At 45.9% G+C, this 27,967-nt stretch overlaps 1 protein-coding gene and 2 long non-coding RNA genes across 7 annotated transcripts in view; 2 read left to right on the top strand and 1 right to left on the bottom strand.

Annotated features, from left to right (window-relative positions):
* The window catches only part of YPEL2 (yippee like 2), a 66,465-nt gene that overhangs the window by 28,003 nt on the left and 10,495 nt on the right, over positions 1–27,967 (top strand). For all 5 annotated transcript variants that reach the window (XR_006693264.3, XR_285320.5, XM_005583867.5 and 2 more), the window contains exons 3-4: positions 26,752–26,795; positions 27,782–27,890. Coding sequence is in view for 3 of the 5 variants with exons in the window: in XM_005583867.5 (XP_005583924.1) it covers positions 26,752–26,795; positions 27,782–27,890 (153 nt within the window). In the remaining 2 variants the exon portion in view is untranslated. The remainder of the gene's footprint in view (positions 1–26,751; positions 26,796–27,781; positions 27,891–27,967) is intronic.
* Positions 1,076–21,894, top strand: LOC135967648 (uncharacterized). Its single transcript, XR_010581792.1, has 2 exons — positions 1,076–15,185; positions 15,830–21,894. It is a non-coding gene; the product is annotated as an uncharacterized lncRNA (long non-coding RNA).
* LOC141408788 (uncharacterized) overlaps positions 7,731–27,967 on the bottom strand; it is a 66,923-nt gene continuing 46,686 nt past the window's right edge. Inside the window, exon 2 of the long non-coding RNA XR_012425573.1 lies at positions 7,731–16,440. This is a non-coding gene — a long non-coding RNA (uncharacterized lncRNA). The remainder of the gene's footprint in view (positions 16,441–27,967) is intronic.

The raw sequence follows: 27,967 nt of genomic DNA, 5'->3' as shown, positions 1-27,967 counted from the left end.
TCATGCTTCAGCCACCTGACTAACTGGGATTACAGGTGTGCATCACCATGCCCAGATGATTTTTGTATTTTTAGTAGAGATGAGGTTTCACTGTGTTGGCCAGGCTGGTCTCAAACTCCTAACCTCAAGCGATCTACCTGCCTCTGCCTGCCAAAGTGCTGGGATTACAGATGTGAGCCACCGCACCCAGCTTGGGATAATTTGTATAGCACAGTTGGTCCACAGTGGGACCATTTTAACTGTATCTCAAGAGTTTCTGGTGTATGTGGGTACTGTGCCTATACCTGCTCTTTTTATCTTATTGATTCCATTGTCTTTGCACAAATACTAATTATGTACTCTCTGTGTGTGTGTGTGTGTGTGTGCATGCACATAGCACTATTCTAGATATTATAATACTACCCTCAAATTTTCTCAGGGAACTTTTTTTTTTTTTTTTTTTGAGACGGAGTCTCGCTCTGTCACCCAGGCTGGAGTGCGGTGGCCGGATCTCAGCTCACTGCAAGCTCCGCCTCCCGGGTTCACGCCATTCTCCTGCCTCAGCCTCCCGAGTAGCTGGGACTATAGGCGCCCGCCACCTCACCCGGCTAGTTTTTTGTATTTTTTAGTAGAGACGGGGTTTCACCGTGTTAGCCAGGATGGTCTCGATCTCCTGACCTCGTGATCCGCCCGTCTCGGCCTCCCAAAGTGCTGGGATTACAGGCGTGAGCCACCGCGCCCGGCCCTTCCTCAGGGAACTTTTATCCTAGTTTGGGAGATAATAGATTCATGTTATGCCTTCTTGAAGTTTCTACCTCATCTTTTATGCTTCTGTTAAAGCAGTTATCACAGTATGATGACACGTTTCCCATTAGCCTGTGGATTACTTGAGGAGACGATTGTGATATCATTTTTATGTCTCTAGAAGCAGCACGGCTCCTAAGACTGGTAGGTTCCCGGTGAATATTTGAGTGAATGACTTAGTACTCAGATAGAGATCTTTATCAGTGACTTTCAGTCTGGGTCCATGGACTGGCTTCAAGGACTCCATGAAATTGTGTGTGTCATTCTGTGGGCATGTATATTTTTCTAGGGAGGGTTTCATGGCTTTCATCAGGCTCTCCACCAAAGATACTGTTGGTTAGAAAAGGAAAAAAAACACGCACACAACCAAACTTTAAGATCCATCTGTCTAGAAAACGCAGTTCTGGGAAGACTTGGTGGAAGAAGTGGCATTGAACTGTGCTTGGAAGCAGAAGCCTCAAATGTTGGGGAGGAGCTTATAAAAGGAGCGGCAGGAACCAAGAGCCAGAGGCAGGGAGCACACAGGGAGCAGCCATTCTTTAGGGTAGAGGTTGAAAAACTGTGAAAACATTGAAAGTGTAGGTCGAAGCCAGATTATTAGAAGAATAGAAGCTAGGATGTTATCCCATTGACAGTTGGTTGTTACTGAAGACTTTTAAGCAGGTAATGACGTGGTCAGCAAATGGTCAGTGTTGCCATGGTGTGGCAGATGAACTAGTGAGGAAGAGACTAGAAGGGGGCAAGTGGTGTCTGTCCATTGCAGTGGTCTGAATGTGTTCCAGGCACATGGTGGTCATTCAGCAAATACTCATTGACCACTGCTTGGCAAAGAAATAGAAGCATTCTATGGTTTTTAAAAAAATTGTCTTTATCATTTGTAGGCATGGACAAGGGGAATTGAGTTCAGGAAGTCACATGCTTTAAATGGGAGGCAGACCTGTCCCATAGTCATGCCTGCTCCCTGTGAAAATTAATGATCTGGGCACACATAGAGTTGCTCACCAATTTAGTATCAAGGGAGCTGCTTGGGACCAAATCTGGCGAATCATCTTTATGTTTTGTTTTTCTTTTGCTGCAGACTGCAGGCAGCTGGAGCACAAAATCTGCTCAAATGTGATTCTTTCTGTGTGGTTACTTTAAATACCAAAAGGAAATGTTGACTTGAGCGATGAGGCGTACCCTGAAAATTAACTCTGTGGTTTGCAGATGCCTTTAAGGTTCCAATCATAAGACTGGTTTGTATATTATTAGTGTCTAGGCTCTCAGCAGGGACACTGGTAATCAAGCTTGTATTCCCAGTCAAAAATCCAAAGAAACTCTTTTTCATCAGGGTGTTCACCCTGGGAAGCAAGGAGTGGGTGCAGGATCCCTCTGTTTCTGTTTGAGCGGTGGCACTTCCTCTGGCCTCTGGAATGGTAAATCTGCACCATTGCTACTTTGGCTCTTTGTATTTGGGGGCCTGACTACAATCCACTGTCATACACTACTTGTTCGGTTCCATAATTCTTGTGTTTTAAACAACATTTATACCTAGATGGTAGGGATAAGAAGATGAGTCCTGCACTTAAAGAGCCTGTGACGTTTAGGAAACAAGGGAAAGCAAGGCTCACCATGGAGGGTAGAAGAACTTTACAGATAAGGTTGTTTGGTGTTGTAACAAACACAAGATGAAAAATTAGGCCGGGCGCGGTGGCTCAAGCCTGTAATCCCAGCACTTTGGGAGGCCGAGACGGGCGGATCATGAGGTCAGGAGATCAAGACCATCCTGGCTAACACGGTGAAACCCCGTCTCTACTAAAAAATACAAAAAAAAAAAACTAGCCGGGCGCGGTGGCGGGCGCCTGTAGTCCCAGCTACACAGGAGGCTGAGGCAGGAGAATGGCATAAACCCGGGAGGCGGAGCTTGCAGTGAGCTGAGATCCGGCCACTGTACTCCAGCCTGGGCGACAGAGCAAGACTCCATCTCAAAAAGAAAAAAAAAAAAGATGAAAAATTACATTGCTGCTATTAGCTATTATTGATTGAATACTTCCTTAGTTTTTTATATATATATATATAGAGAGAGAGCACGCGCGCGCTATGTTGCCTAGGCTGATCTCAAACTCCTCACCTTCAGCAGACCTCCCACCTCAGCATCCCGAAGTGTTGGGATTATAGGTGAGCCACCACACGGGTCCCTAAAGACTTACACTTTTTTTTTTTTGAGATGGAGTCCCACTCTGTTGCCCAGGCTGTGCAGTGGCACAATCTCTCCCACTGCAGCCTCTGCCTTCTGGGTTTGAGCAATTCTCCTGCCTCAGCCCCCCAAGTAGCTGGGATTACAGGCACCTACCACCACACCCGGCTAATTTTTGTATTTTTAGTAGAGATGTGGTTTCACCATGTTGGCCAGGCTGGTCTCAAACTCCTGACCTGACCTGACCTCGAGTGATCCACCTGCCTCAGCCTCCCAAAGTGCTGGGATTACAGGCGTGAGCTACTGCACCCAGAACACTTTCTTCTTGATTGAGCACCTACTGTGTGCCAGGAACCCCTTTAGGTATTTTACTTACTCTGTCACTTTACAACATCCTTTCAGGGTGGGGATTAATAAGTCCATAGGTTACCAGGTTACCAAGAAGCCAGATGGGTTCAGATTCAGATCTGCTCATGTACTTTTTGCTCCCACTTGGCAATGTGGCCTAGGTTCTTTTGGCTTTGCCTGTTTTATGGTCTCACTCAGTAATCCTTGTGGCAAATCCCACCCTTTCTTCCCTCCTGTCATTTCCTTTGCCTTGGTGAATCCTCCTCCTCTCCTCTCTCTCTTTTCAGTTTCTACCCATTCTTGAAGAACAGCTCACATCTTTTTTTCTTCTAGTGAGTCTTCCTGGTCTATAGGATGCTCTGAATGTCAGTGGAACTCACTGTCTGGTTGTTCATTTTAATGACTGTCTTGTGGTATGGTCTGTGTTGTTATGGTTGCATGCACTTTTTATGTATAATTGTCTTGCTTCCTAACAAGATTCTCAATGTCCTGGAGTCATAGATGCTCAGAACTTTATGGCTGAAGGTACCTTTGAACCTGGAGTTTCTAGTTCAACTCCTCATTTTACAGCTTAGGAAACCAAAGCCCAGAGAGAAGCTAAGGGCCTCTTGATTTTGCACTTTGCCACCTCCCCCCCACCACACCACCGTGCACATAGCTGGTGCTTGTAAGTGCTGGAGGAAGCCCTGGGAGAGGGCTGGCATCCGGAAGGTTGACAGTGTCAAGCACTATGATCTTGGGCAAGACTGTTCACCTCTCTGGCTCTCCCTTTTCTTCATTTATCCAAATGAGTGCAATAGGTTAGACTGTCTTTAAAGTTCCTTCTACTTCCCCCTGCATCTTCTGAGTCTGATGTAGTAGCATAAGGTGATATGAGGCCATATAACATAGCAGCTCGTGGTATAACCTCTGAGCCAGACCGCCTGGGTTCCAACCTTGGCTTATTCATTTGGTAACTGTGTACATTAAGTAATCCCTCTATGTATGTCTTTTTTTTTTTTTCTTTTTTTTTTTTTGGAGACAGAGTCTCGCTCTGTCACCCAGGCTGGAGTGCAATGGTGCGATCTCAGTTCACTGCAACCTCCACCTCCTGAGTTGAAGCAATTCTCCTATTCTCCTATTCAGCCTCCCAAGTAACTGGATTACAGGTGCCTGCCACCACACCAGCTTTTTTCTTTTTTCTTTTTTTTTTTTTTTTTTGTAGAAGATGGGGTTTCGCCATGTTGGCCAGGCTGGTCTCGAACTCCTGACCTTAGTTGATCCACTGGCCTCGGCCTCCCAAAGTGCTGGGATTACAGGCATGAGCCACTGCGCCCAGCCCCCTTTGCGTCTTAATGGCCTCACCGGCAAATGGGAATAATAGTAATATTAGATACCTGCTGGGATTTTTGTGGAAATTAAATGCGATAATCAATGTGAAGTCCTCACCACAGGACCTGGCATATGACAAATGCTCAATAAATGTTGGAAGCTAGTGTTATTCTATGAATAGTCACTAAGGAAAACCAAATGGAAAGTGACAGAACTAGGGCCTGGCACCCCAACAGGCCTGGCACACTTGCTAGTTGCTCTTCTTTTTGGAGAGTCTCAGCAGTTGCCTTTGAGCCCTACAACTGTCATCCGTGGTCTTTTGAGGCCTCTCATTATGGAGTCGCTTGTTCCTTATCCCAGGGGGACCAGCAGGTCTCAGGAGGTAATGAAATAGCAGCACCTTCCACCACGGCTCTCTGGGGCCTTACCTGCAGGCAGCAGCGAGGCCTCTCTAGAATGCCAATGGAAAAGCCTGTCCCTGCCTGCTTCTCTTCCAGTCTGTCAGGTGGTTACTGTGCCTCTGACCCACCTGAGGACCTCAGTCTGCTGTGACACAGCAGCCCAGGCAACTAGAAGAGAAGTCCCTGGCCTGGACAGTGAAGCTGGAGCTGAGAATTGCTTGTCAGTTTGATTCCTTCTGTGATGCTTCGGCCAGGGGGTGGGGGAATGTTTTGAAGGAAACAGCTTTCTTTATCTTAAAAAAACAAAACCAAAAGAGAATCTCTGATAACCTTTGTTTCCAAAGCACTCAGCAAAGCTGCTGAAAGGAGGGTTTGACCTGGTGACCCAGAGTATTATCTCTGGGGTAAGGGCTGCCCAGCCAAGAGGAGCTTTAGCTGTTTCCCTGTCTCCCTGGCTGGACAGTGAGTCGGAGGAGGAGGGGGAGAGGAAGAGAGGAGGAGATGGCTCCGCCAGCTGCTGCTAAAACAACAACATCTGATCAATCTGTAAACTCCCTCCCCTCCAGACCACAGTGATGTCAAGAGGCGGAGCAGGTGGCGCTGGGTCTCCCCTCGCCTTTAGTCCCTGATACCCTTGGGTCTTTGAAGGGGTAAATTGTGATCATCAAAAGGAAAATTCTCTATCTTTGGGGGCCCAGGAGCTCCTTTTCCTTCCTGTTAGGGTTGGCTCCACCAAGAGCAATTTTCTGTTTCCTCATGTATCTGTTGGAAAGCTAACTGTCACCTTAGCGTCCCAGCCGATAAATGAGGAAGCAGATAAGTGTTTCCTCACCAAAACAAAAAATCCCTGAGTGAACCCTTCTGCACTGGGCCTGTCATTTATTCCACGTTGCGTGAGCTCCTCTTACGTGTTAGACCCTGGGAATACAGTGACAAACAGATGCAAGCTTTGCCTTCACTGAGCCTGTACCCAGTACCCTTTGGTTCCCGGAAGGCCTAGCACCTGAAAAAGCGGCTGGTGGCAGGAGAAATGAATATCTCCTTCCTGAACCTGGCCCTTAGGGTTATCCAGGGCGGCTGAGAAACCAGCATTTCCATAGTGCTTTCCATTCAGCTTGCCTAATTTTCATGAGAGGCTGAAGTGCTTTCAGCCTTTTGTTTCCCTGACGTCCCTGTCCTCCCTTGCAGAGTCGGCCTGAGCTAGCCCAGCCTAGTGGGGCAGCCGCCTGTTCTCTGATGCATCTTTGGAGGAATGTCTGTGTTCTCAGGACCAGGCCTCTCCCCACTGTTTACATTCCTGACCTTCTGAAACCTGCCAGCTTTATCCACAGATGGCCTTTCCCCTTTAGATGCCAAATGTTCCAGACGACAGGTAGAACTATGAGAGGGCCTTTAAGGTTCATCCCAGACACATTCAGCTAGGAAACCTGAGGAGAGAGGAAGCTGGTGAAACAAGACTTCATGGAGCTCTTTGAAGCTCGAAGCCCCCATATTTCTTGATTCTCCCCGCAGCGGGAGAGGAAAAAAAAAAACGCAAAGTGTGTCGGTGTGGGAGGAGAGTTCCTCCCTGTCCATCTCTTTCTCTGTAAAAACAAGAGGCCAACCTTCCCTGAGCATTGTGGGGACAAGTGCTTGGAGAAAGGAAAGCCGATAAGATAAAGTCTGACAAATCTAGGTCACCCGGCTGCTGCCAGGTACCTGTGTGACTGGTCACCTTGAAACTGACAGGAGTATGGACTTTTGTTCAAGGCTCAGACTGGCTGATTTCCCATGCCTTTGTTTATTCAGTAAACATTAATTGAGTGCCATTATGTGCCAGGCCATGTGCTAGGTGTTGCAGGTCCCTGTGTGCCTCTGACAGGCAAAAATCTCCTCCTGGATCCCAGGCCTGTAACCAGGGCTAAAAAAAGAAATGACTTCATTCAAAAGCCAGTTGGTTCACTAACTTCAGAGTAGGGGCAACCAGTCCCTTGGTAGAAGGGAAGAGCTGTTTGCAGTCTTGATTCCCTGTTCTTTGGGCTCCATCCAAAGGTCTGCAAAACTTTTTCTATAAAGGCCAGATAGTATTTTACGCTTTGCTGTACGCAGGGTCTCCACTCAAATCTGCAGCCACAGAGAGTATATAAACAAATGAGCATGGATGTTTTCCAGAAAAACTTCATTTGCGAAACAGGTGAAAGGCCCAATTTGGCCCTTGGACTGGTTTACTTAGCCCTGGGTAAGATGATTAGAATGACTGTTGTGAAATGGGTGTTGGAGAAATAGATTTCTGTGATTTCAAGAGGAATCTCAAACCAGCATGGTGGCTTGTATGGAGAGTGTAGGTGTTGAGTCTCTGTGCTAATTGACAAGGTCTTAATTGACACCCTGGTGAGAATTCCATTCCATAGGCCAGACTTCAGCCCTAGCCGTCTAGCACCCACAGGTTCCCACCGTAGGTTACAAGGCGATCAAGCCAGATAGGGCACATAGTTTCCTACAGTGTCATCACTGTAATGGGAAAACAGTGTGGGGCCCTGCTGACGGAGAGTCTGTGGCACCATTTGAAAAGCCTTGAATGAGGGTCAAGCCATCTCTGCTCCAGACTTGGCTTTGCACTAAATTTTCAGTGTGGCATTGAGCAAGTCACTTAACCTTCCTGATCACCCTGCATATATTAAATCCTACTGTATGAAGCACTGGGGATACAGAAATGAATGCAACGAAATTCTCTTTTCTTTCTTTCTTTTTTTTTTTTTTTGAGACAGAGTCTCACTGTGTTGCCCAGGCTGGAGTACAAAGGCACTGTCACAGCTCACTGCACCCTCAACTTCCCAGGCTCAGGTGATCCTTCCACCTTAGCCTCCTGAGTAGCTGGGACTGCAGATGTGCACCACCACACCCGGCTAATTTTTCTGTTTTTTGTGGAGACGAGGTTTCTCCATATTGCCCAGGGTGGTCTAAAATTCTTGGGCTCAAGTAATCCACCCGCCTTGGCCTGCCAAAGTGCTGGGATTGCAGGCGTGAACCAGTGCACCTGCCTGAAATTCTTGCCCTTAAGTAGCTTATGATCTAATGGGGAAGGCAAATAGGTAAACAGTGATAAAATGTAGTGAAACACAGTCATTATTTCACTGTAAGTGGTTGTTCCAGATGTTATGAGGGTAAAGAGCAGGATGAATGTTTACTAAGATTAGTGTTTATAAGCATTTACTAAGTGGACAAGAAAACAAAGACAAGAAAGAGGAGTCCATTCTGAGCAGAGACAGAGAAACACGACACAAGACCAAGTCCAGGGACCACAGGGAAGACAGATGGGGAGTCAGGGGAGTCTGTGCTTTAGGGAAGCAGGTCAAGGTGGATCACGCAAGGCCTAGAAGGCCAAACGAAGGAGTTTAGACACAGTTCTGGATGCTGTGAGGAGCTGGTAAAAGGTTTTAAGCAAATAGGATTTTATTGAGATGAGATGAGAATAAAACATAGCCTATTTTGGAAAATCAACTTCTTTAGCTTCTGTAAACCATATATCCTTGAGCTTTGTGTGATTATACAATGTTGATGTTGTGGAGTGGTGGGCATTGATAACATGCCATAGCCGTTTAAAAATAGTCAGGCCCGGTCCCTCCTTGGTGGTGCCTTCAGCTACACAACAAGCAGGTAGATCACTGGCAAACAGCAAGCAGTCATAACTCTAAGAAGAGGGCCTTTGTTCATGGAGGTCTGGGGGTTTGCAGGGCCTGGGCACTCTGTCTCGCCTGACACTCCTGGCTTCCTGAGTAAGGCTCCCCAAATCATTGAAACCTGGCAATTGCAACCTCATGTTGATGAGTTTTTCTCTGAATTTAAAGAGAGAATTCAGTTGCAGAGTTCCAGTGGCTTTGATGTAGCCATGAGATTTGGAACAGGGCCAAGCGAAGGTGGAAATAAGTGGCTTCTGCAGTCTTTATGTATTTGGAGAATAATTGAAACAGGCATTGGAAAATGGAGATTCTTAGACAGTGATTCCCAAATCTGACAGTACATCAGAATCACCTGAGATACAAAGGCAGCTCACCAGACCCCACCCCAGAGATTCCTTTTCTGAGGGTCTGAGAGTGATGTGGAATCAGGGCCCTGATGGCCGAGGGAAGCAAGCCACCTAGGATACAAGGTCTAAGGAGACACTCACTCTCAGGGTGGTACAGTACAGGGTCAGCACCCCACTACAAGTGCTTCCGTTGGTCCTTCTCAGGCTGTCTGCTTGGCTTTGAAATCTCCAGGTAACCCCCTGTTCCTGGTGTCTTACACTTGGACCAAACATGGCACCTCAGATTGCTTCTGCTTGTTTCTTTGCTGTTTGTTTCAATAGGGTTTACTGGCCCATCAAGCCATGGCACACAGAGGAGGGGCACAGGTGGCCCTCAGCAGGGGCAGAGAGTTATCCTTCCTTTAAGCTGTTTGCTGATTAACTCCCTTCTCTGCTGAAACCAGACAAGAAGAGGAACTCAAGAGTCAGCAGGGCTCAGAAGCCCCAATTAATGTGTAGTCCAACTGGGTCGGGGGAGTGACCCTGTGCAGTGGCCCTTTTTTGTTTTTTTGTTTTTGTTTTATTTTCCCCAGGGGCATGTGTGTCCCAGCTTACTAGAGTAGAGTTCTGCACACTGGGAGGAGGATTCCAGCCCCTGGCCGGGGGAGTTAGAGCTCCTGTGAAGCACATGCCTGTCTAGTCAGTCCCTTCCTCCCTGGCCTGCTGGCTGGGCTCTGGCTGGTGTTAAGTTGCCCCAAATACCCAGTCTCCTGTTTCACATCCTTAGGCAAAGATCCCATGGCCAAGGTGCCCTTTCGGCTTAGCTTTCCCACCGGCTGCTCGCAGACAGATAAGCTTCTGACAGTAGGGAAGGGGGAAGGTCCAGAGGTGGGTAGGATGCTGAGCAGGCCCCTTTGTCTGCAGGCACAGTGGGCTCTGCAGCTTGCTGTTGGATGGGGCAGGCACTGGGTGGTGACCAGCTGCCTGTCCCCAATCCTCCACTTCTTTAGTGGCAGGTGGAACATGGCTTGGCTGGGGCACAGTCGTGTATATGCTCAGGCTTTACCTTGGGATGGAAATTGGAGGCTGAGTTTGTAAATGTGGAGAGGCGAGGAAACTGTGTTTGGGTGAGCTGGAGAATGCAGGGGCTGCCTGAGCCAGGCTCTGTCTCTGCATAGTCTGCCCTGGCTGTGCCAGACTCCCTCTCCAGACCTCTCAGAGATGTTTCATTCCTTGGGCTGCGTTGAACTGAGACATAGCACTGCTGCGAGACAGGAGGGAGAAGGAGCCAGTGGACAGAATGTTCTCATGCCTGGATGCACCGGCCACAGCACAGGCTGGGGCCTTGGGAATTAAGATGAAACTTCTCCCCTTTCTTTAGCCAGTCAGTATCTTTAGTAACAAACGAGATTACTGCCTGGATGAACTGGTTTTAATTTACCTTTCTAAAGTGATAAATGTGCTTAAAATGAAAATGGGAGTGACGAGGAAGTTTGCACAGTTCACTTCACTGGTCTCACTTCTTTGGGGAATGAACATGAGCTCCTGGACCTGAATTCCCACCTCCTCCTCTCTTCCTGTCACTTGCAACCAAAGCAAGTATCTGAAACCTGCTGGCTATAGGAATTATTACATTATGTGGAGTTACTTGATATCCCAGACAGTCCCCAAGGAGAGGTCCCCCGTCACGGCTTCCAAAGATAACCTTGGATGTAGGTACCAGAGTGACAGGACCCAGAAACTGGGCCTCTGTGTATAAGTTGGTCTTGAGTGCCCAGAGGCTGTTTTAAAATGTGTACAGAAAGGTAGCAATTAAATGTTTGTCTTGGAATAACCCTGGCCTCTGAATTTTCCCAGAAGCCCTAGCCTAGGGAAGATGATTAAAAATAGATCTGAGTAGCACTTCCTGCTTGGCAGATGGCTGATAGCAAATGCTAGACTTGCGACTGACCTTTCCTTTCTGAAATCTCCTCTGTTTCCATGATGCTAATTGAGTCCCTCTCTAGGCCTAATCAAAGGCTCCTTAGCTGGTTGCAAAAAAGAAAAATACAAAAACCATGGCTTGCTCTCCTGGTTGGGCTCAGTTCATGGAGCAACATGAAAGTGCTGGAATTTGCATGGAAACACCCACTCTGTGGTCTAACTGGCTGGTCCTTGTTTAGAAACTAACAAGTTCTGCTTTCAGATTTACTGCCCAGTGCTGCTAAGGATCCCACACCCTCTCCACTCCCTTCAGTAAGGAAATATTTGTGCATTGAAGAGTGATAAGAATGCCCTGTGTTTAGATGTGGGCACAATGGACAATGCTCACCACACAAAGCAGATGCCTAAGAGAGGCAGGGGCTTTGTAAGATGTGTGTTTTAGGACTGACTCTATCCCCATCCACTGTTGCCTTTCCTCATACCCAAGGTGGTTGTGAGAAGTGAGAGGAAATAGTGCTTATGACAATGCCCTGAGGCAGTATCAAAACCATGGAACATACAGTGTGGTGTTATTATTACTTTTTAATTTTTTGAGACGGGCTCTGTTGCCCAGTCTGGAGTGCAATGACATGGTCTCGGCTTACTGCAACCTCCGCCTCCCAGGCTGAAGTGATTCTCCTGCCTCAGCCTCCTCAGTAGCTGGGATTACAGGCACGTGCCACCACACCCAGCTAATTTGTATTTTTGGTAGAGATGGGATTTCGCCATGTTGGCCAGGCTGGTCTCGAACTGACCTTGTGATCCACCTGCCTCAGCTTCCCAAAGTGCTGGGATTACAGGCGTGAGCAGTGGTGCCCAGCCTATTTTTATTATTATATGTTGTAAACATCTCAGGGCCACCATTGATTTCTCCTCGAGTTGTTATTCTCTATAGGAAAGAGATGGGGATGTAGCTGGACTGTACTGAGGAGTCCTTAGCCGCGAAACAGATGCACTTCCAGCTGCTTAATCACTATAGATGGAGGAGGTCGCGGGGGCTTCTGTTGGCTTTCAAGGCCTCACAGCCTCTTTGACCTTACTTCCTCTTCATGAAAGCCCTCTGCTGTGATCAGCCCTCCTGCAGCGCTCTCATCTCCTCCTGTCCCATCCATCTTCTCTGAACTCCTTTAACAACCATAATTTATTGCCACAAATTATACTGCTTTAGACTTAATGTATTTTAGTCCCGTTTTCTAGGTGGCTAGATGGACTAGCTGTGTGCTCTCTGCGGTGCCCAGCAAGGCTCTGGACATGGCTGTTCATTAGATATTTGTTGATTTATCATCACGGAGACACAGTATTTCTTCATTCGGCCCTAGCACAACATTCTGAGCCATTCCCTTCTTATTGGACACTTGGGTTTCCCTCTAATTTGTTACCGTCAGAGATTGCTTCAGTGTGACACAAAGCTTTTTTGCTCTGGAGATTGTTTTCCAATGCTTGATATTTTGCAGCAAGTCGGGCACTTGCGTTGGCCAAGAAAGATTGAGCACCCAAATAAGTGGAAGGGGTTTATGTTTCTGTGTCTAAAGATGGGAGTCTTAAGGAATGATCAGATAAGGTCAGTCATCTGATGAGCAGAAAAGACTTGCTTTTTACGCAGATAAACAGGAAGTTTGAAAACACAAGAGAAGTCTGAGTCAGAAATGTTCATTTAATATGCGAGGCATCTATTCTCTTGAGAATATGGACTCACAGAATGTTCACCCTTGTAAGAGACCTTGCTCAATCCCTTCATTTCACAGATGATGCAATCCCAGTTCAGAGTATCGGGGATCTAGCTGAGGACACCATCCTAGTTGAAGGCAGATGATCTAGCCTTGCCTGGCAGGGGTGGAGTGGGTAGTCTGGATATTCTGACCCAGTTATGTTCCATTTCTGGAGGGAATACCGAGAGGCATCAGTGTGTGCTCTTGCATTTTGGCAAGCACCCTATGCTCAAATCCTTCTAACAATTATATGCCCATGTCTCTTTCATAAGGCTCTTCGGCTATGAGTTCTTCAATCCCCACCATAATTCTTACCACCATGACCCTTTCAAGTAACATTGTCTCTTCCTTGATCTGTTTCACACAACTCTACTCCTAAATCCAGTCCCAGAGGGTTGGAATAAAATGGTTGAAGGTGGATATATGCTAATGCGCTCACGAGAGGAAAGCCTGATGTTGGACAACTGCCACAGCAGGGACAATCACGTAAATCTATGTACTTTGGTTTATGCATGCAACCTGGAGCCCAATTAATTGTTTCAGTAAGGCCTGGTGCTTTGATTAGCATTAGAAGAAAAGTGTAGGAAGTGTCTAGGGAACACCTTTTAGTATGAAATGGAAAAGAGGTATAGAAAACAATAGTGAACATAGACCAGGCCACATAGGGAAAATTTGAAGGGACTGGTAGGAAGAAGGTGGATATTGTTATCCCATTTCACAGATGAGGAACTTTTGACCTGAAAGCTGAACAAACCAAGAGGACATGGCAGAGGAAGTGCTAGAACTGGGAACTGAATCTAGTCAGTTTATCCAACTGCATAATTCTTTCATTCTACCAAGCTACTAAACTGGGAGAAGTTACATAGAAGGAAAACCTCATGTGGGAGAGATAAGAGCTTTAAATCTATAACCTGAAGTATAACGGATCTAAAGATGGAGGAATCAGAAAGCTCTAAGGAGAAAGAGCTCAGCTCACATGAGGAATTTTGGCATTGTCAGAGTCATTGGCAGTAGAATGGGCTTCCTCAGGAGGTAGTGAGTTCTCGGCCCCTGATTCAAGTATTCAAGGAGAGGTTTGGTAGAAATGTAGGGGAGAGCCATGCTTCAGGTGCATGGTTGACCTTTATGAGTAGGGAGGGGTCTTTCAAATCCCAGTATCTGTGAGTGTATTTAAAACTGGATAAAGTCGCGTATGTATGTTTTCCTTTGAGATCCTCCACTGTACCCAAACTATAGCCCGCTGCATGAGATTCCAGTGGCCTGTAATTACTTAAATATTTCTCTTTACCACTCCTGAAGCATTCTTTGGTATTCTTTGCTAGTTCTTTGCCGTGTGGTCCTGGTGCCAAAGAAAGAAGGGATTTAGAGTTTCTTAGCTTTTAATTATTTGTTTCCAAGAGATTTTAAATTAGAATCATTCATTCAGTTTTTTGAGACGGAGTCTCGCTCTGTAGCCCAGGCTGGAGTGCAGTGGCCGGATCTCAGCTCACTGCAAGCTCCGCCTCCCGGGTTCACGCCATTCTCCGGCCTCAGCCTCCCGAGTAGCTGGGACTACAGGCACCCGCCACCTCGCCCGGCTAGTTTTTTGTATTTCTTAGTAGAGACGGGGTTTCACCGTGTTAGCTAGGATGGTCTCGATCTCCTGACCTCGTGATCCGCCCATCTCGGCCTCCCAAAGTGCTGGGATTACAGGCTTGAGCCACCGCGCCCGGCCTCATTCAGTCTTGAGATGAAAAAGCTGTTTTTAGGCTGGGACTCAGAGGGTATTCCCCTCGGTGGTCCTCAGTCAGCCTTAAGCATTGTAGGTGTACAAATTTAATATTATCTGTTCACTTGAGTGACCAAACTCTGGTGAAGTGATTCACAGTCACACAACTCACAGGAAGTTAATTGGGAAAATGCAATTCTAATGCATTAATTTACAGTGGAGCAGATCATCCTGAAAGCTTGGACTGTATGTTGTCTTTGTTGAAGATAAACCCACTTGAGCGAGAGAATTAAATTTAGGACATTGCTAAGTCAGTATGGAATCAGAGCAGAGAAATTTGAATAGCCTAAGAGATTTTCATAACTTCTGACAGGTTGATCCATCCTTCTTCATCAGAGAGACAGACTTTCCCAGTGAATACCCTCTAGAAAAATTTTGGGACTTAGAGTCAAAAGCTGTGGGTTTAAAGTTCTGACCTTGACTTACAAGCTGTGTGAAACTGGAGAAGTTTCTTAAACAGCGCTGGGCTTCAGTGTCCTCGTCTGTCTTGGCGGTTTTATCAGTTCACATGTGAAAGTGTTTTGCATTTTCTGGCATACTGTATACCTGTCAGTTCTAGTCTCATTCTGTTTAGGCTCCCTTCATTTTAGGAAGTCATTTGGATGGCACCTTCATGACCCCATCTTCATTTCATTCTTCCCTGGACTTTAGAGCCACACTGCCTGGACCTCTGTCATCATTTGTTAATTGTGGGTTTGTTTTGTTGTTGCTGTTGTTGTTTTTTGAGATGGAGTCTCTCTCTGTCGCCCAGGCTGGCATGCAGTGGCGTGATCTGGGCTCACTGCAACCTCTGTCTCCCAGGTTCAAGCGATTCTCCTGCCTCAACCTCTCTAGTAGCTGGATTACAGGCACCCACCACCACATCCGGCTAATGTTTGTATGTTTGGTAGAGACGGGGTTTCACCATGTTGGCAGACTGGTCAGAATCTCCTGACCTCAGGTGATCTGCCCACCTCAGCTTCCCAAAGTGCTGGGATTATAGGTGTGAGCCACAGCGTCCGGCCAGATTGTTGGACCTTAGGCATATTTCCTAGCCTGTCTTTGCCTTACTTTTCTCATCTGTAAGGTGGGAAGAATGATTGTACCTACCTGATTTTCATTGTTTTTTGTTGAGAGGATTAAGTTACTTTGCTTGGAGTTACTGTTTGAATCCTGCCTGATACATGGTAGTTATCATATGAGTGTGAGCCATAACTATTATTTCATAATTTCTAACTCACTTTTATGAGCTACCTCAGTCTCATCTACAAAGTCTAATTTCACTGTAGTGATTGCTTATTAGAAAGTAGCTGGGCATGGTGGTGCATGCCTGTAATCCCAGCTGCTCGGGAGGCCGAGGCAGGAGAATCGCTTGAACCTGGGAGACAGAGGTTGCAGTGAGCCCAGATCACGCCAGTGCATGTCGGCCTGGGCAACAAGATCAAGACATCATCTCAAAAAAAAAAAAAGAAAAGAAAAAGAGAGAATATTTTCAAAGCAATCCCCTCTGCAGCATGCGGCTTCCGTTGTGGAGGGCGGCTTTCTCAGGCCTTCTTTGCCTAGATTGGTTACAAAGGAAGTCTTACTTTGGGGGTCGGTAGGCTTTGCTCACTGACCTTACAGGCAGCCTTTGAAGTATAAGAACATTTTCATTTATGCCCATTTGGCTTTGGGATCAGGAATGCAAACTGAAACATAAGTAAGGAAATTGGTATTTGTTCTTCCTAGGCATATTAATTTACATATCATTTTTAACTCTAACAATTGTTTTCAAGGGCCCAATGCTTTGAGAGACATTTGAGCTCCCATATTTCAGCCCTCCTGACGATTCTGGCTTATATTTGAACTGAAGAGGGCCCAGCTCTTTTTTTTTTTTTTTTTTTGAGACGGAGTCTCGTGCTGTTGCCGGACTGGAGTGCAGTGGTCGGATCTCAGCTCACTGCAAGCTCCGCCTCCTGGGTTCACGCCATTCTCCTGCCTCAGCCTCCCGAGTAGCTGGGACTACAGGCGCCCGCCACCTCGCCCGGCTAGTTTTTTTGTATTTTTTAGTAGAGACGGGGTTTCACTGTGTTAGCCAGGATGGTCTCGATCTGCTGACCTCATGATCCGCCCGTCTCGGCCTCCCAAAGTGCTGGGATTACAAGCTTGAGCCACCGCGCCCGGCCTTGGGCCCAGCTCTTAATGACTGACTGCCATCGTGTCCTGGCACCACCCTTAGTGTCTAACTCAGAAGCTAGACTCCCTAAACAGACCTGGTGAGGATGACATGTTGGCCTCTCTTCTGTAGAGGATGGGGATATCTGATCATGGTCATCCCCTACTCTCCATCTTTCTGGGTGAGGCATTGCTTCCCATGCCTCACTCCTTCTCTGCAGGACGCTGAGAGCTGGCAGCATCCGCTTTCCCACTGGCTGCATGTTTACCTTGGCATCTGCTGTTCTAACCCCATGCCACAGACTAGAGAGGTTTATCCTGCTCCTGGTTCAGCAGAGAACAACCACACTGCCCAAGCCCCATTTGAAGCCCTTAGGACAGTTGGAAGAGGTGTGGGAGAGGAACTTATGGGGTCTAAGCTATAGGGGGATTTGGAAGAGTCTGGGGAGCTCTGACTGAACAGCCTGGCCCCTCCAGACTAGTTACGCAGCTCCCATTTTAAAGCCTGTGCTGGTGTGAAGGGAAACACATTTATTAAATGCTTTTTATGAGCCACATTTGGTACTTACTATACACACAATCATTTAATGCACAATCGTTTCATCTTCACCGTGTCCCTCTGGAATAGGGCGTTATTGAATCGGCAATATGTTTCTCCCTTCTGTAGAGAACCCTGAGGCTCAGAAGGATTAAGTGACTGGCCCAAGGTTACACAGCTAGTGAGGGCTGGGTCCAGTCCCTCTCAGGCTCCAAAGCCTGCATCCTTTCCCTTGAATATCAGGCAACACGACACCATGAGGCAACAGATCTTATAGGATCTCTCTCTGCCCCATTCCCTAGGCCCATCCCTGAAAGTGGCTTAGTTCCCCTAAATACTTCTGATACCTTGTCACTGAGACTCCTAAAAGGACTCTAAAAGGGCCCGTTCATGTAGGTCAACAGGAAGGGAATTTGAAAAGTCTGATCATTAAATGGCTTAAATCCCAGAGTCTCCTCCTTTATTTTTATTTTTATTTTTATTTTTTTGAGACAAGGTCTCACTCTGTTATCCAGGCTGGTGTGCAATGGCGTGATCTCAGTTCACTGCAACCTCCACCTCAAGCAATTCTCATGCCTCAGTCTCCCGAGTAGCTGGGATTATAGGTGCACACCACCATGCCCAGCTAATTTTTTGGTATTTTTTGGTAGAGACGAAGTTTCACCATGTTGGCCAGGCTCATCTTGAACTCCCTGACCTCAGGTGATCCACCCACCTCAGCCTCCCACAGTGCTAGGATTACAGGTGTGAGCCACCGTGCCTGGCTGAATCTCTCCCTTTCATCAATAAAACACCAGCACCCAGGCCCCCTCACCACCTTTTGTTTTTGCAGTTCCAAGCATGTGAATGTTCCCATGCTCTTGGAATTTTATGACTCCACACAGCAGATATTTCCTCCTTTAGAGCCGGTGGCTTCCCTGCCCCTCCCTCCATCTGTTGAGGGAATGTGTGAGTGAATGGAGACTACCATAGCTCAAAGCCACAGGAGGAGGGGCCTTAAGAAAGCCATCCTTTCGCCCCTCGGCTTTTTACCCCCATCTCAAAGGTTCCTAGACAGGTATGTGACAGTCTTTTTAAAATCATAAGCATATACAGTGGCTTTGTTCTATTCTAGTCTTTACTGGTGACCTATGTCCCCATGTGGAAGACAAATAGAGTCAGGAAGTTCTTCCTTTATAATTAACTCAAGTCTCTCATTTCCGTCTATTTCCTCTTGTTCTTATTGCAGAGAAGATGGAATAAATCCCCTTCAGTCTTTCCTCTTACCTAAATGTTCACAGCTTCTTTCAGTTGCACTCGGGTTCTAATTCTGGAAGTTTTAAACTTTGTTCTTTATCATCACCCCTCTCACTTTCTCTATATGCATCCTCAAGGCTGAAATCCAAACAGGATCTAGGACTGTTTTGCTTGGGTTCCAACTCTTTGGAATGGAGCCTATGGCTTACTTTGACCCAATATAGGAAATCTCACCAAGCCTAACCATGGTTGGAGAAAAGAATGGAAAAAGGACTGATCTGACCCTTCCCTACAGAATGTGAGATCTGTTGAGTTGTTGGGGTTTAGCCAACACTCCAAGGGCAAAGGTTTTACTAATCCTCCTTTGTATCCGCACCTGAACACTTCTGATGCCTTCTCACTGAGACACCTAAAAGTACTATAAGGGGTTGAAATGTATAGTGCCTTGAGCAAATCCATAGAGACAGCAAGTAGATTTATGGTTGCCAGAGGCTGGAGGCAAGGGAGATGGAGGCTGACGGCTAATGGTGTGTGATTTCTTTTTGGAGTGTGAAAATGTTCTGGAAATAGATAGTGGTGATAGTTGCGTGACCTTGTGAATATAAGAACCACTGAATTGTCTACTTTAAAAGGGTGATGGTAATGTGAATTACATCTCAATTTTTAAAAGCTCAAGTTTATGTTTGTACCAATAAGTTTTTTTGTTGGTTTTCTTTGAACTCAGCACATCAATAAGTTTGGGGTTTTTGTTTTGTTTTGTTTTGTTTTGACAGCGTCTCACTCTGTCACCCAATCTGGAGTGCAGTAGTGTGACCTTGGCTTACTATAACCTCCACCTCCCAGGTTCACGTGATTTTCCTGCCCCAGCCTCCCGAGTAGCTGGGATTACAGGCATGCGCCACCATGCCTGGCTAATTTTTCCATTTTTGGTGGAGACCGGGTTTTGCCATGTTGGCCAGGCTGGTCTCGAACTCCTGACCTCAAGTGATCCGCCTGCCTCAGCCTCCCAAAGTGCTGGGAAAAGTGCTGGGATTACAGGCTTCAGCCACCACGCCCAGCCTAATGAATTTTGTTTAAAGCTATATAATAGAAACATTCTAACAGTAACGAAGTATATAGAGTCTTGAAGTTTATGAAGCACTTGATAAACAATATCTAACTTCTTTTTTTTTTTTTTTTTTGAGATGGAGTCTTTCTGTGTCTCCCAGGCTGGAGTGCAGTGGCGCCATCTCGACGACCTTTGCCTCCTAGGTTCAAGTGATTCTCTTGTCTCAGCCTCCCACGTAGCTGGGATTACAGGCATGCATCACCACACCCAGCTAATTTTTGTATTTTTAGTAAAGTCGGGGTTTCGCCGTATTGGCTAGGCTGGTCTTGAACTCCTGACCTCAAGTGATCTGCCCTCCTCGGCCTCCCAAAGTGCTAGGATTACAAGCATGAGCCACCACGGCCAGCCCTAACTTATCTCTTATACAAATCTGGTGTGAGTGAGAGCTATTTTATTGTGCCTGTTTTACAGACTAGAAAATTGTGGCTCAGAGAGGTTAATGAGCTTGTTCAAGGTAGTAACATAGCTAGTATATAGCACAACCAGGACTTGTACCCTGGCAATATGACTCTGAAGCTTGTGCAGGTAACACTGTGTATGAGTGGTAAGTTGAGGAAGCAAGTGCCAGGTGCTTTAAGAGAGGTGGATTCACAGAAGATTGTAACTGGAAAAGTCTCATGGGGAGCTTCAGTTCCATCCCTCCATTTTGATGGAGTCATCAAATTGCAAAGTGGGGGAAGCCTTGCCTTTTGGCATAATAGAGAAAGAGGGAGACCAAAGTCACCAAAGAAAGAGGTTTGAAGAACCAAGTAGGTTAGAGTCAACGTTTTCATCTCTCTCCTCCAGGCTCCTGAAAAGACCAAAGAGGAGAGGTAGGGTCTTTTTACTCTGTGCTTCATTTACTTACTGTTCTCAGCAACCCTAGGAAATGGACATGGTTTCTACTTACAGATGAAAAAGATGTGGCAGCTCAGAGGTTAATTAACTCTTTCAGGGTCAGGTGACTAATAAGTTGAAGTTGTAAAGCCAGGACTTGAACCTGAATCTTCTGATGCCAAGACTAGATCCTCTTACCCTGTGCAGATATGCAAGGGGTCACCTAGTTCCCAGGTGTCAGCTGGTGAGGCAGGTGGGCGTCTGCTTCCCCGATCTCTGTGCACCTCCTGAGGGATATGCTCGGTGGCTAATGGTTGGTTGATCTTCCTAGAGAGAGAAGGGGGCCGAAGTATGAGAGGCTCTGCCCCTCTGCTGGACCCTTCATGTAGGGAGAAGCCTGTTCAAGTGAATAGGACTCCAAGGTGAGGACCTGTATCTGTCACCGGGGGAAGAAACTCACACGTTTGCTCTGTTGCTGCCTCCCGCTTCAATCCAGAATATTCATTTTTCTGTGGTTCTCCTACTTTTAAAAGGAGTTTCTGCCTTCCAGACTTGCAAAGGGGCCCAAAATCCGTGGTTTTGGCTACTAAACAGGAAACTCAAAGCCCTTTCCATTCCTTTGAGCTGGCTGGAAGGGCTGGGCCTGGAACTATTACTTTACTTTAAAGGACAGAAGAAAAGTTTTGTGCGGCTTAAAAAACAAAACAAAAACCCTTTCCTGGAGGCCTGCACACCAGCCTTGGTTGATACACAACATGGAAAAGAGCTGCCTTGTTGCCTGGCAGTAATGACAGCAAACAAATATGTCTGACAGTCTGTTTGGCATCTCCTGGTCTGAAATTCTGTTTGCTTTATTCTAATTGCTTCCTTAACTTCCTTTCTGTCTCCCCACCTTCGGTACCACCCTCACTCCAGGGAGTGCCAGGCCGTGCCAGGCAGGGCTGGGCCCCACAGGATCCAGTAACCCAGCTGGGGCTATTCTTGTCTGTGTCTATCTGCAAGAAGCTTGTTGTTCTCCATGGCTGTTTTTCTCATCATAATTGTTGACTTGGCAGGGGCCCCAGAATGGAACCCATGATGGAAAAGTCTTCCAGAGCTCTGCCTCAAAAAACACAGCTGATCCCGAGTGCCAGGCTGAGGAATCAGAGGTTCATCGATACTGCTCCTCACGGGAACCTGAGTGGCTATGGCCACCAGGACAGCCCTGAGAGGGGGTTCAGTACCCTTTGTACATGTGGACCTCTCCCAGCAGACTCTCTCAAACCAGGCCTGGAGGAAGCCATTGGAGGTGCCTCGGGGCCTGGCTGGCATTTCTCTGCTCTGCCACGTGCCCTCCCCCACCCCAACTCTCTCTAGGAATTCTAATCTGTGTCAGGCCAGAGAAAGTGACTCTTAGGACCAGCCTGGAAGCAGACAGGAACCCCCAGAACATTGGCCTTCACACTTTTAAAATGACATACCCCTATCAGTAAAGTATTTGAGCATAAACTCCTAATATGTATATACTTATTTATAAATTACATACATATGTGTGCTGCCATGTAATACGTACATTGTAAGCATACAATTTTTAATGAACATTTATATAATTTAAATGGATGAAAGAAAATAATTATAAAATTGTTTTAAATTTTACTGAAGGTATATGTGATTGGATATACTCCTTTAAAAAAATCTTGGTTGATCACTTTCTGATACAGTAATTCAAAAGACCTATTCTAATGAGAGGGTTGTTCTTGAAAACTCTCAAGAAAAGTGGTTTTTTGGTTTTGGTTTTGGGTTTTTTCTGTAAAGATGAGGTCTCACTGTGTTGACCAACTGGTCTCAAACTCCTGACCTCAAGTGGTCCTCCTGCCTCGGCCTCCCATAGTGCTGGGATTATAGGCATGAGCCATCACACCTAGCACTGAAAAGTATTTTTACTATATTTCAGAATTATCCTTCACAAACATAATTTTAAAAAAAGAATTAAAAAATATGAAAATGAACAAGGGTTCAAACCCCTCTGAAACTCTTTGTTTGGAATAGTTTTAAATAGATTAGGGAATTGCTTACAATTCCTAATTGTACAGATACAGGAATAGAGTGTGCAGGCATAGATTTTAGAAATGACTTATTATTTTACAAATTTATTAATTAAAAAAATTTTTAATTTACATACAGTAAAATTCACTCTTTGAATATGAGTCATATGAGTTTTAACATAGATAAGTCTTAGGACCTGGGCGTCTTACAGTCTATTTAGTTTTATAGTCTTATAAATATATAGTCTAATAGTGATTATAAGACTTTCTTTTGGCCGGGCGCGGTGGCTCAAGCCTGTAATCCCAGCACTTTGGGAGGCCGAGACGGGCGGATCACGAGGTCAGGAGATCGAGACCATCCTGGCTAACACAGTGAAACCCCGTCTCTACTAAAAAATACAAAAAAATAGCCGGGTGAGGTGGCGGGCGCCTGTAGTCCCAGCTACTCGGGAGGCTGAGGCAGGAGAATGGCGCAAAACCCGGGAGGCGGAGCTTGCAGTGAGCTGAGATCCGGCCACAGCACTCCAGCCTGGGCGACAGCGCGAGACTCCCTCTCAAAAAAAAAAAAAAAAAAGACTTTCTTTTGTTATAGGGCCTAAGAGTACCGTTCTTCTGTTACCAAGATAACAGATCAATTCCATCTCTCTTACTAACTCTTACAGTTAAACATTCTTTTTACCAATCTTCTTAGCGTAATGTGTTTCAGATTCATCCATGTTGTTCTGTATATCAATAGTTTGTTCCTCTTTATTACAGAATAGTGTTATATGGATATACCAGTCTACTTACCCAGTTACCATTTGAGACATTTAGGTTGTTTCCAGTTTGGGGCGATTATGAATTAAGCTGTTAAAAACACTCTCATACAGGTTTTTGTGTGAACATAGGCTTTCGTTTCACTTGGGTAAGTGAAATTGCCAGCCTCATTTCCAAAGTTTCTGTACTGTTCTGCAATGTTTGAGAGTTCCAGTTGCTACATACTCATGCCAACACTTGGTTTTGTCAGTTAAAGAAAAAATATTTAACCATTTTGATGTGGACTGATTCTGATGAAGTTCAGTGTATCAGTTTTTTTCTCTTTTATAGATTGTGTTTCTGGTGTATCTAAGAACTCTCTTCTAACACAAGGTCACAGAGATTTTCTTCTGAATATCCTCCATTTCAAATTAATTTTTGTACAAGCATATCATTTTTTAGCCACAAAAATAATGTAAAAATATTGACAAAAGCCAGTTCTCTCTATAGCACAGGGTTCAGGTACTTTACCATAAGTGAACCCCTTTGTAGTACTCCATCTCATATGCAAAACATTGCAAAGATCCTGTTATTTAATGATCTTGTTTTTCAAAAAAATAAGATTAGCCTTATTCACAGAAACAATAGTATTCACAGTATGCTGAAAGCAGAGGCAGAAGAAGAACACCTTTGTCACCTCTGACCCCCACAGTGGAGCCCCTTCCTTCCAGATACCTATACATACAGGACACATGCCAGTCCAGGGAAGGCCTAGTGGCAATCCATGTATTGTAACCGTTTAGCAAAACTTATTTTTTAAAGATAAAATATATAAAATGAGCTAGTGTTTCCTCACTGCCCTGGAGAAAAGGGTTGTCTGGGGGATTGTCTTGCACACCTGGCTGGGATACCGCTGCCCTGGTAAGTCTCACAGTGTTGCCTGTCTCCCTGTATTTCTAATTGTGTCTGGCAGAGAGTCAGTGATCCAGGGGTGAGAAAGAAGTGAATGCATTATTCAAAGCCTTTCTCTGTCATTAATGGTGAAGCTCTGTTGCTTCCTGTTACTTTCCTGTCTGCTTTCTTCTGGGATTTGTTTCTCAATAGCCACCTTCTTCTAAGCTCTGAACTTGAAGGTCTTAGCAAATGTTTCTTAGAGGATGACATTCCAAATTACCTGTAACTTAGGACCATGGAATAATAAGAGAATATAATTTTGAAGCTAGAAGGGGATTTGAAGATCAGCCAGTTCAAATCTCTTATTAAAACCAAACCAAAAAGAACTGTGATATCCATAGAATAGAATACTACTCAGCAGCAAAAAGGGAATAAATTGTTGATATGTTCAACATGGATGAATCCTAAAAGAATTGTGCTGAGTGAAAAAAGTCAAACACATATACACTGTAAATGAAAATACATTTTGTTTGTTTAAAAAAATTCTGGACTGGACGTGGTGACTCACATCTGTAATCCCAGCACTTTGGGAGGCCAAGGCAGGCAGATTGGGTGGATCACTTGAGCTCAGGAGACCAGCTTGGGCAACATGGCAAGATTCCATCTCTACAAAAATTCCAAAATTAGCTAGGCACGGTGGTGCACCCCTGTAGTCCCAGCTACTCGGGAGGTTGAGGCAGAAGGATCACTTGAGCCCAGGAGATCAAGGCTGCAGTGAGCCATGATCGTGCCTCTACACTCCATCCTGGGTGACAGAGTGAGACCTTGTCTCAAAAAAAGATTCCAGAAAATATAAATTATAGTGACAGAAAACTGTAATCACCTATGGATCTATAAGTGGTAAGAGGATTCAGAGGGGAGGATTCAGAGGGATATGAGGAGATGTTTGGGTGTGATGGGCAGTTTAATCTTGATTGCGGTGATGGTTTCACAGATATAGACAGATATTAAAACTCATCCAATAGTACACTTCAAATATATAACATTTATTATGTCACTTATAGTTCAGTAAAGTTGTTTATAGAAAACGAAAGAAACTAGAGACAATGTAATTGACTCAGAATATTTAATAAATGACTATTGTGTGCCAGATGCACGTGCTTATGTGTTGGGCATTCAGAGACAGATTGAAGACATGGCGCACGCCTTCAGGGAGCTCACAGTCTACTGAGGGAGTGAGATAAATAAACAGATGATTTCAATCCAGGATGCTAAAGACAAAGGCAAACAGGCTGGGTGCAGTGGCTCACGCCTGTAATCCCAACACTTTGGAAAGCTGAGGCAGGCGGATTGCTTGAGCCTAGGAGTTCAAGACCAATCTGGGTAACATGGCAACACCCTGTCTCTATAATTTTTTTTTTTAATAGCTGGTTATGGTGGTATGCACCTTTGGTCCCAGTTACTCAGGAGGCTCAGGCAGGAGGATCGCTTGAGCCCAGAAGGTGGAGGCTGCAGTGAGTCACGGTCACACCACTGCACTCCAGCCTGGGTGACAGAGTGAGACTCTCTATCTTGGAGGGGAGAAAAAGGAAAGAAAGAAAAAGGAAATGCAGGGAACATGAAGAGTCCAGAACATGGGTATCATTGGGTGCCACCCATGACAGGACACCCATGAGGCAGGACAATTGCTTGAACTCAGGAGATGGAGGTGCAGTGAGCCGAGATCACACCACTGCATTCTGGTCTGGGTGACAGAGCAAGACTCCATCTCAAAAAAAAAAAAAAAGAATTTTATCTTTCACACTGGCCTGCAGCACTGATATCTGACGTCCTGCATATCTGACAAAAATGGTTGTCTCGCGTGCTAATCTGAGTCCTGTCTGGTGCTCACCTACCCGCTGGTCATCTGTTAGCCACTCACCTCCTTGTTTTGGTGGTTGCTTTTCGGGGCAGACTAAGATATTAAATTCAGGACACCGTTGTTAGGCCACATTAAAAATGCAGGCAGCAGTGCAGAACATGGCTGGCTCATGTCAGGCAGGCTTCTCAGTGTAACCAGAGAGGGAAAACATGGACAGGGCCTGTGTTAATGAAAGCAGATGCCAGATTGCATGGCAGGCTCTGGCTCCTGTTGCTCCTGTTGCGTGCCTCCCTCCAGCCAGAAGAAAGAAACCCCTGTGTAAAGCTAGAGGTTAAAGTGGAATTGCTGCTTCCTGAGCGTTTCTGTGATGCAGAGATCGAGTTGCTTACATCTCAAAAGAGCTCCTATGCTCCCATTTAGGATTGTAAACTGTCCTTAGAATCTTCTAGAAGGCATGACAAGCGATGAGTGTGGGTTGGATAGTTTATTCTTGGGTTGGGGATTTTTTGCTGCCTTTGTTAGGGCTGGACCAAGAAGCCAAGCAAAAGAGCTTGTGGTGGTTTCCATGCCTGGGCCAGCCTGGGAAAGCTGTGGCCAGCACAGATGGCTGAAATCAAGTGGGACCAGGAATGCCAATGAGGATTAATGATCTCAGGTGAATTAATTGTATCAGGCAATGTCAGGAGGGAAGAAGTTTTTAATGACATGGTGGGTTTGGGTTTTTTTTATTTTCTCACCTGGGCTAGTGAAAACAGTCCAGTGGGCCAGATCAAGCTTTGTGGCTCTGTTTATTCTGCCATCTTCTCCGCCCCCACGCCATCTGCCAGCGGCACCATTAACTGGCTCAGTACTCCCTTTTGCTGTGTCAGTCCTGGAAGGTCATGCTTATTGCGATTGGGGTTGGTTTCCCAAACGGGTGGTGAAATGGATGTCTAACTATCGATTTGTTTTCTTGCGTTTCAGTCGTTCCAAGGAAGTCAAGGACGAGCATACCTCTTTAACTCAGTGTGAGTGCCTCTGAATGGTACATTCCTTGTGGGGTGCAGATTCAAGGGCTGGGAAAAAGCAATCCTTGATGATGATTAAACAATGAACCCTGCCCTCTCTGCCACAGTAAAACTCCGTGGAGCATTACTCTCCACAATTGGTAGTCAGTTACCTTTGGGGAACATTTCTTGCCAACATCTCTGGCTAAAAATAATATATTCACTACACTCCCCTCAGAGGGCACATCAGAGGACTGTAGTCCCACAGGGAAGAAGCTGAGGAGATTCTGAGAGCCTCAACATGGAGGGCTCATAATGAGATCTGAGATATGTCACTGGGGAAGAGAATAGGGGTGAATAAGACACCAAGATCTGCCATGGGACCTAAGGAGGAAGGAAGGCCCACTTCGGGCGGATGTGTAGTTTCCAGGGCCCTCAGCCATTCCTGGGCACCAGGTTTATCACCTCTTGCCTGGGAAGGGAAGGTGAAGCCCACATAAGCCTGATAAACTGTAAAAATGGAAATCTGGCCTGTGGCTTGAGCTGGGCACCCTGTGAAGGAGTAGAGCCTATTCAGCACCCAGGGATCACTCATTCCTGTATGAGGACCACTGTGTGCTGCCATGTGTGGCATCAGCTTCATTCAGTCCTCAGTAAGCTGTGAGGACCTGTGCCTATGGCTGTGGACTTCACAGTGTGGCTGTCAGCTTGTCCCCCTAAGTCACAGATTGGAAGTATTTGTTAGACAAATTACAATTTTAAGCAAACTCTCAACCATAAAGATTATTTCTGTAGACCCACTCCACTAGAACTTGCAGATCTGAAATTCCTTCCAGCTGAGATATTTCCCTGTGGCCACCTTTTGGAGATCGGTTTAGACCCGCTCAGCTCAGGGTTGGCTCCCTTTGGGGCAGCCTTGCCCAGTTAATTTTTGCTGGAAGCTCAGCTTGAATGACTGATGTGCATGTCACTGACTACCCACTCTCTCTTTTTGTGCCTCAACATAGAGTTAATGTGGGCTGTGGGCCTGCAGAAGAGCGAGTGTTGCTAACAGGACTGCATGCAGTCGCAGACATTTACTGTGAAAACTGCAAAACCACTCTGGGCTGGAAATACGTGAGTATAAAAGAGTCTGGTTGCTAGAGGGCTGGAAGGGAATTGCAAGAGCCTATGCCAGAAGAACACTTTCTTCT

The sequence above is a fragment of the Macaca fascicularis genome, chromosome 16, assembly GCF_037993035.2.
Source record: "Macaca fascicularis isolate 582-1 chromosome 16, T2T-MFA8v1.1".
In the NCBI taxonomy this organism is placed as follows: Eukaryota; Metazoa; Chordata; class Mammalia; order Primates; family Cercopithecidae; genus Macaca; species Macaca fascicularis.
This window is presented reverse-complemented; position numbering and strand designations above follow the sequence as displayed.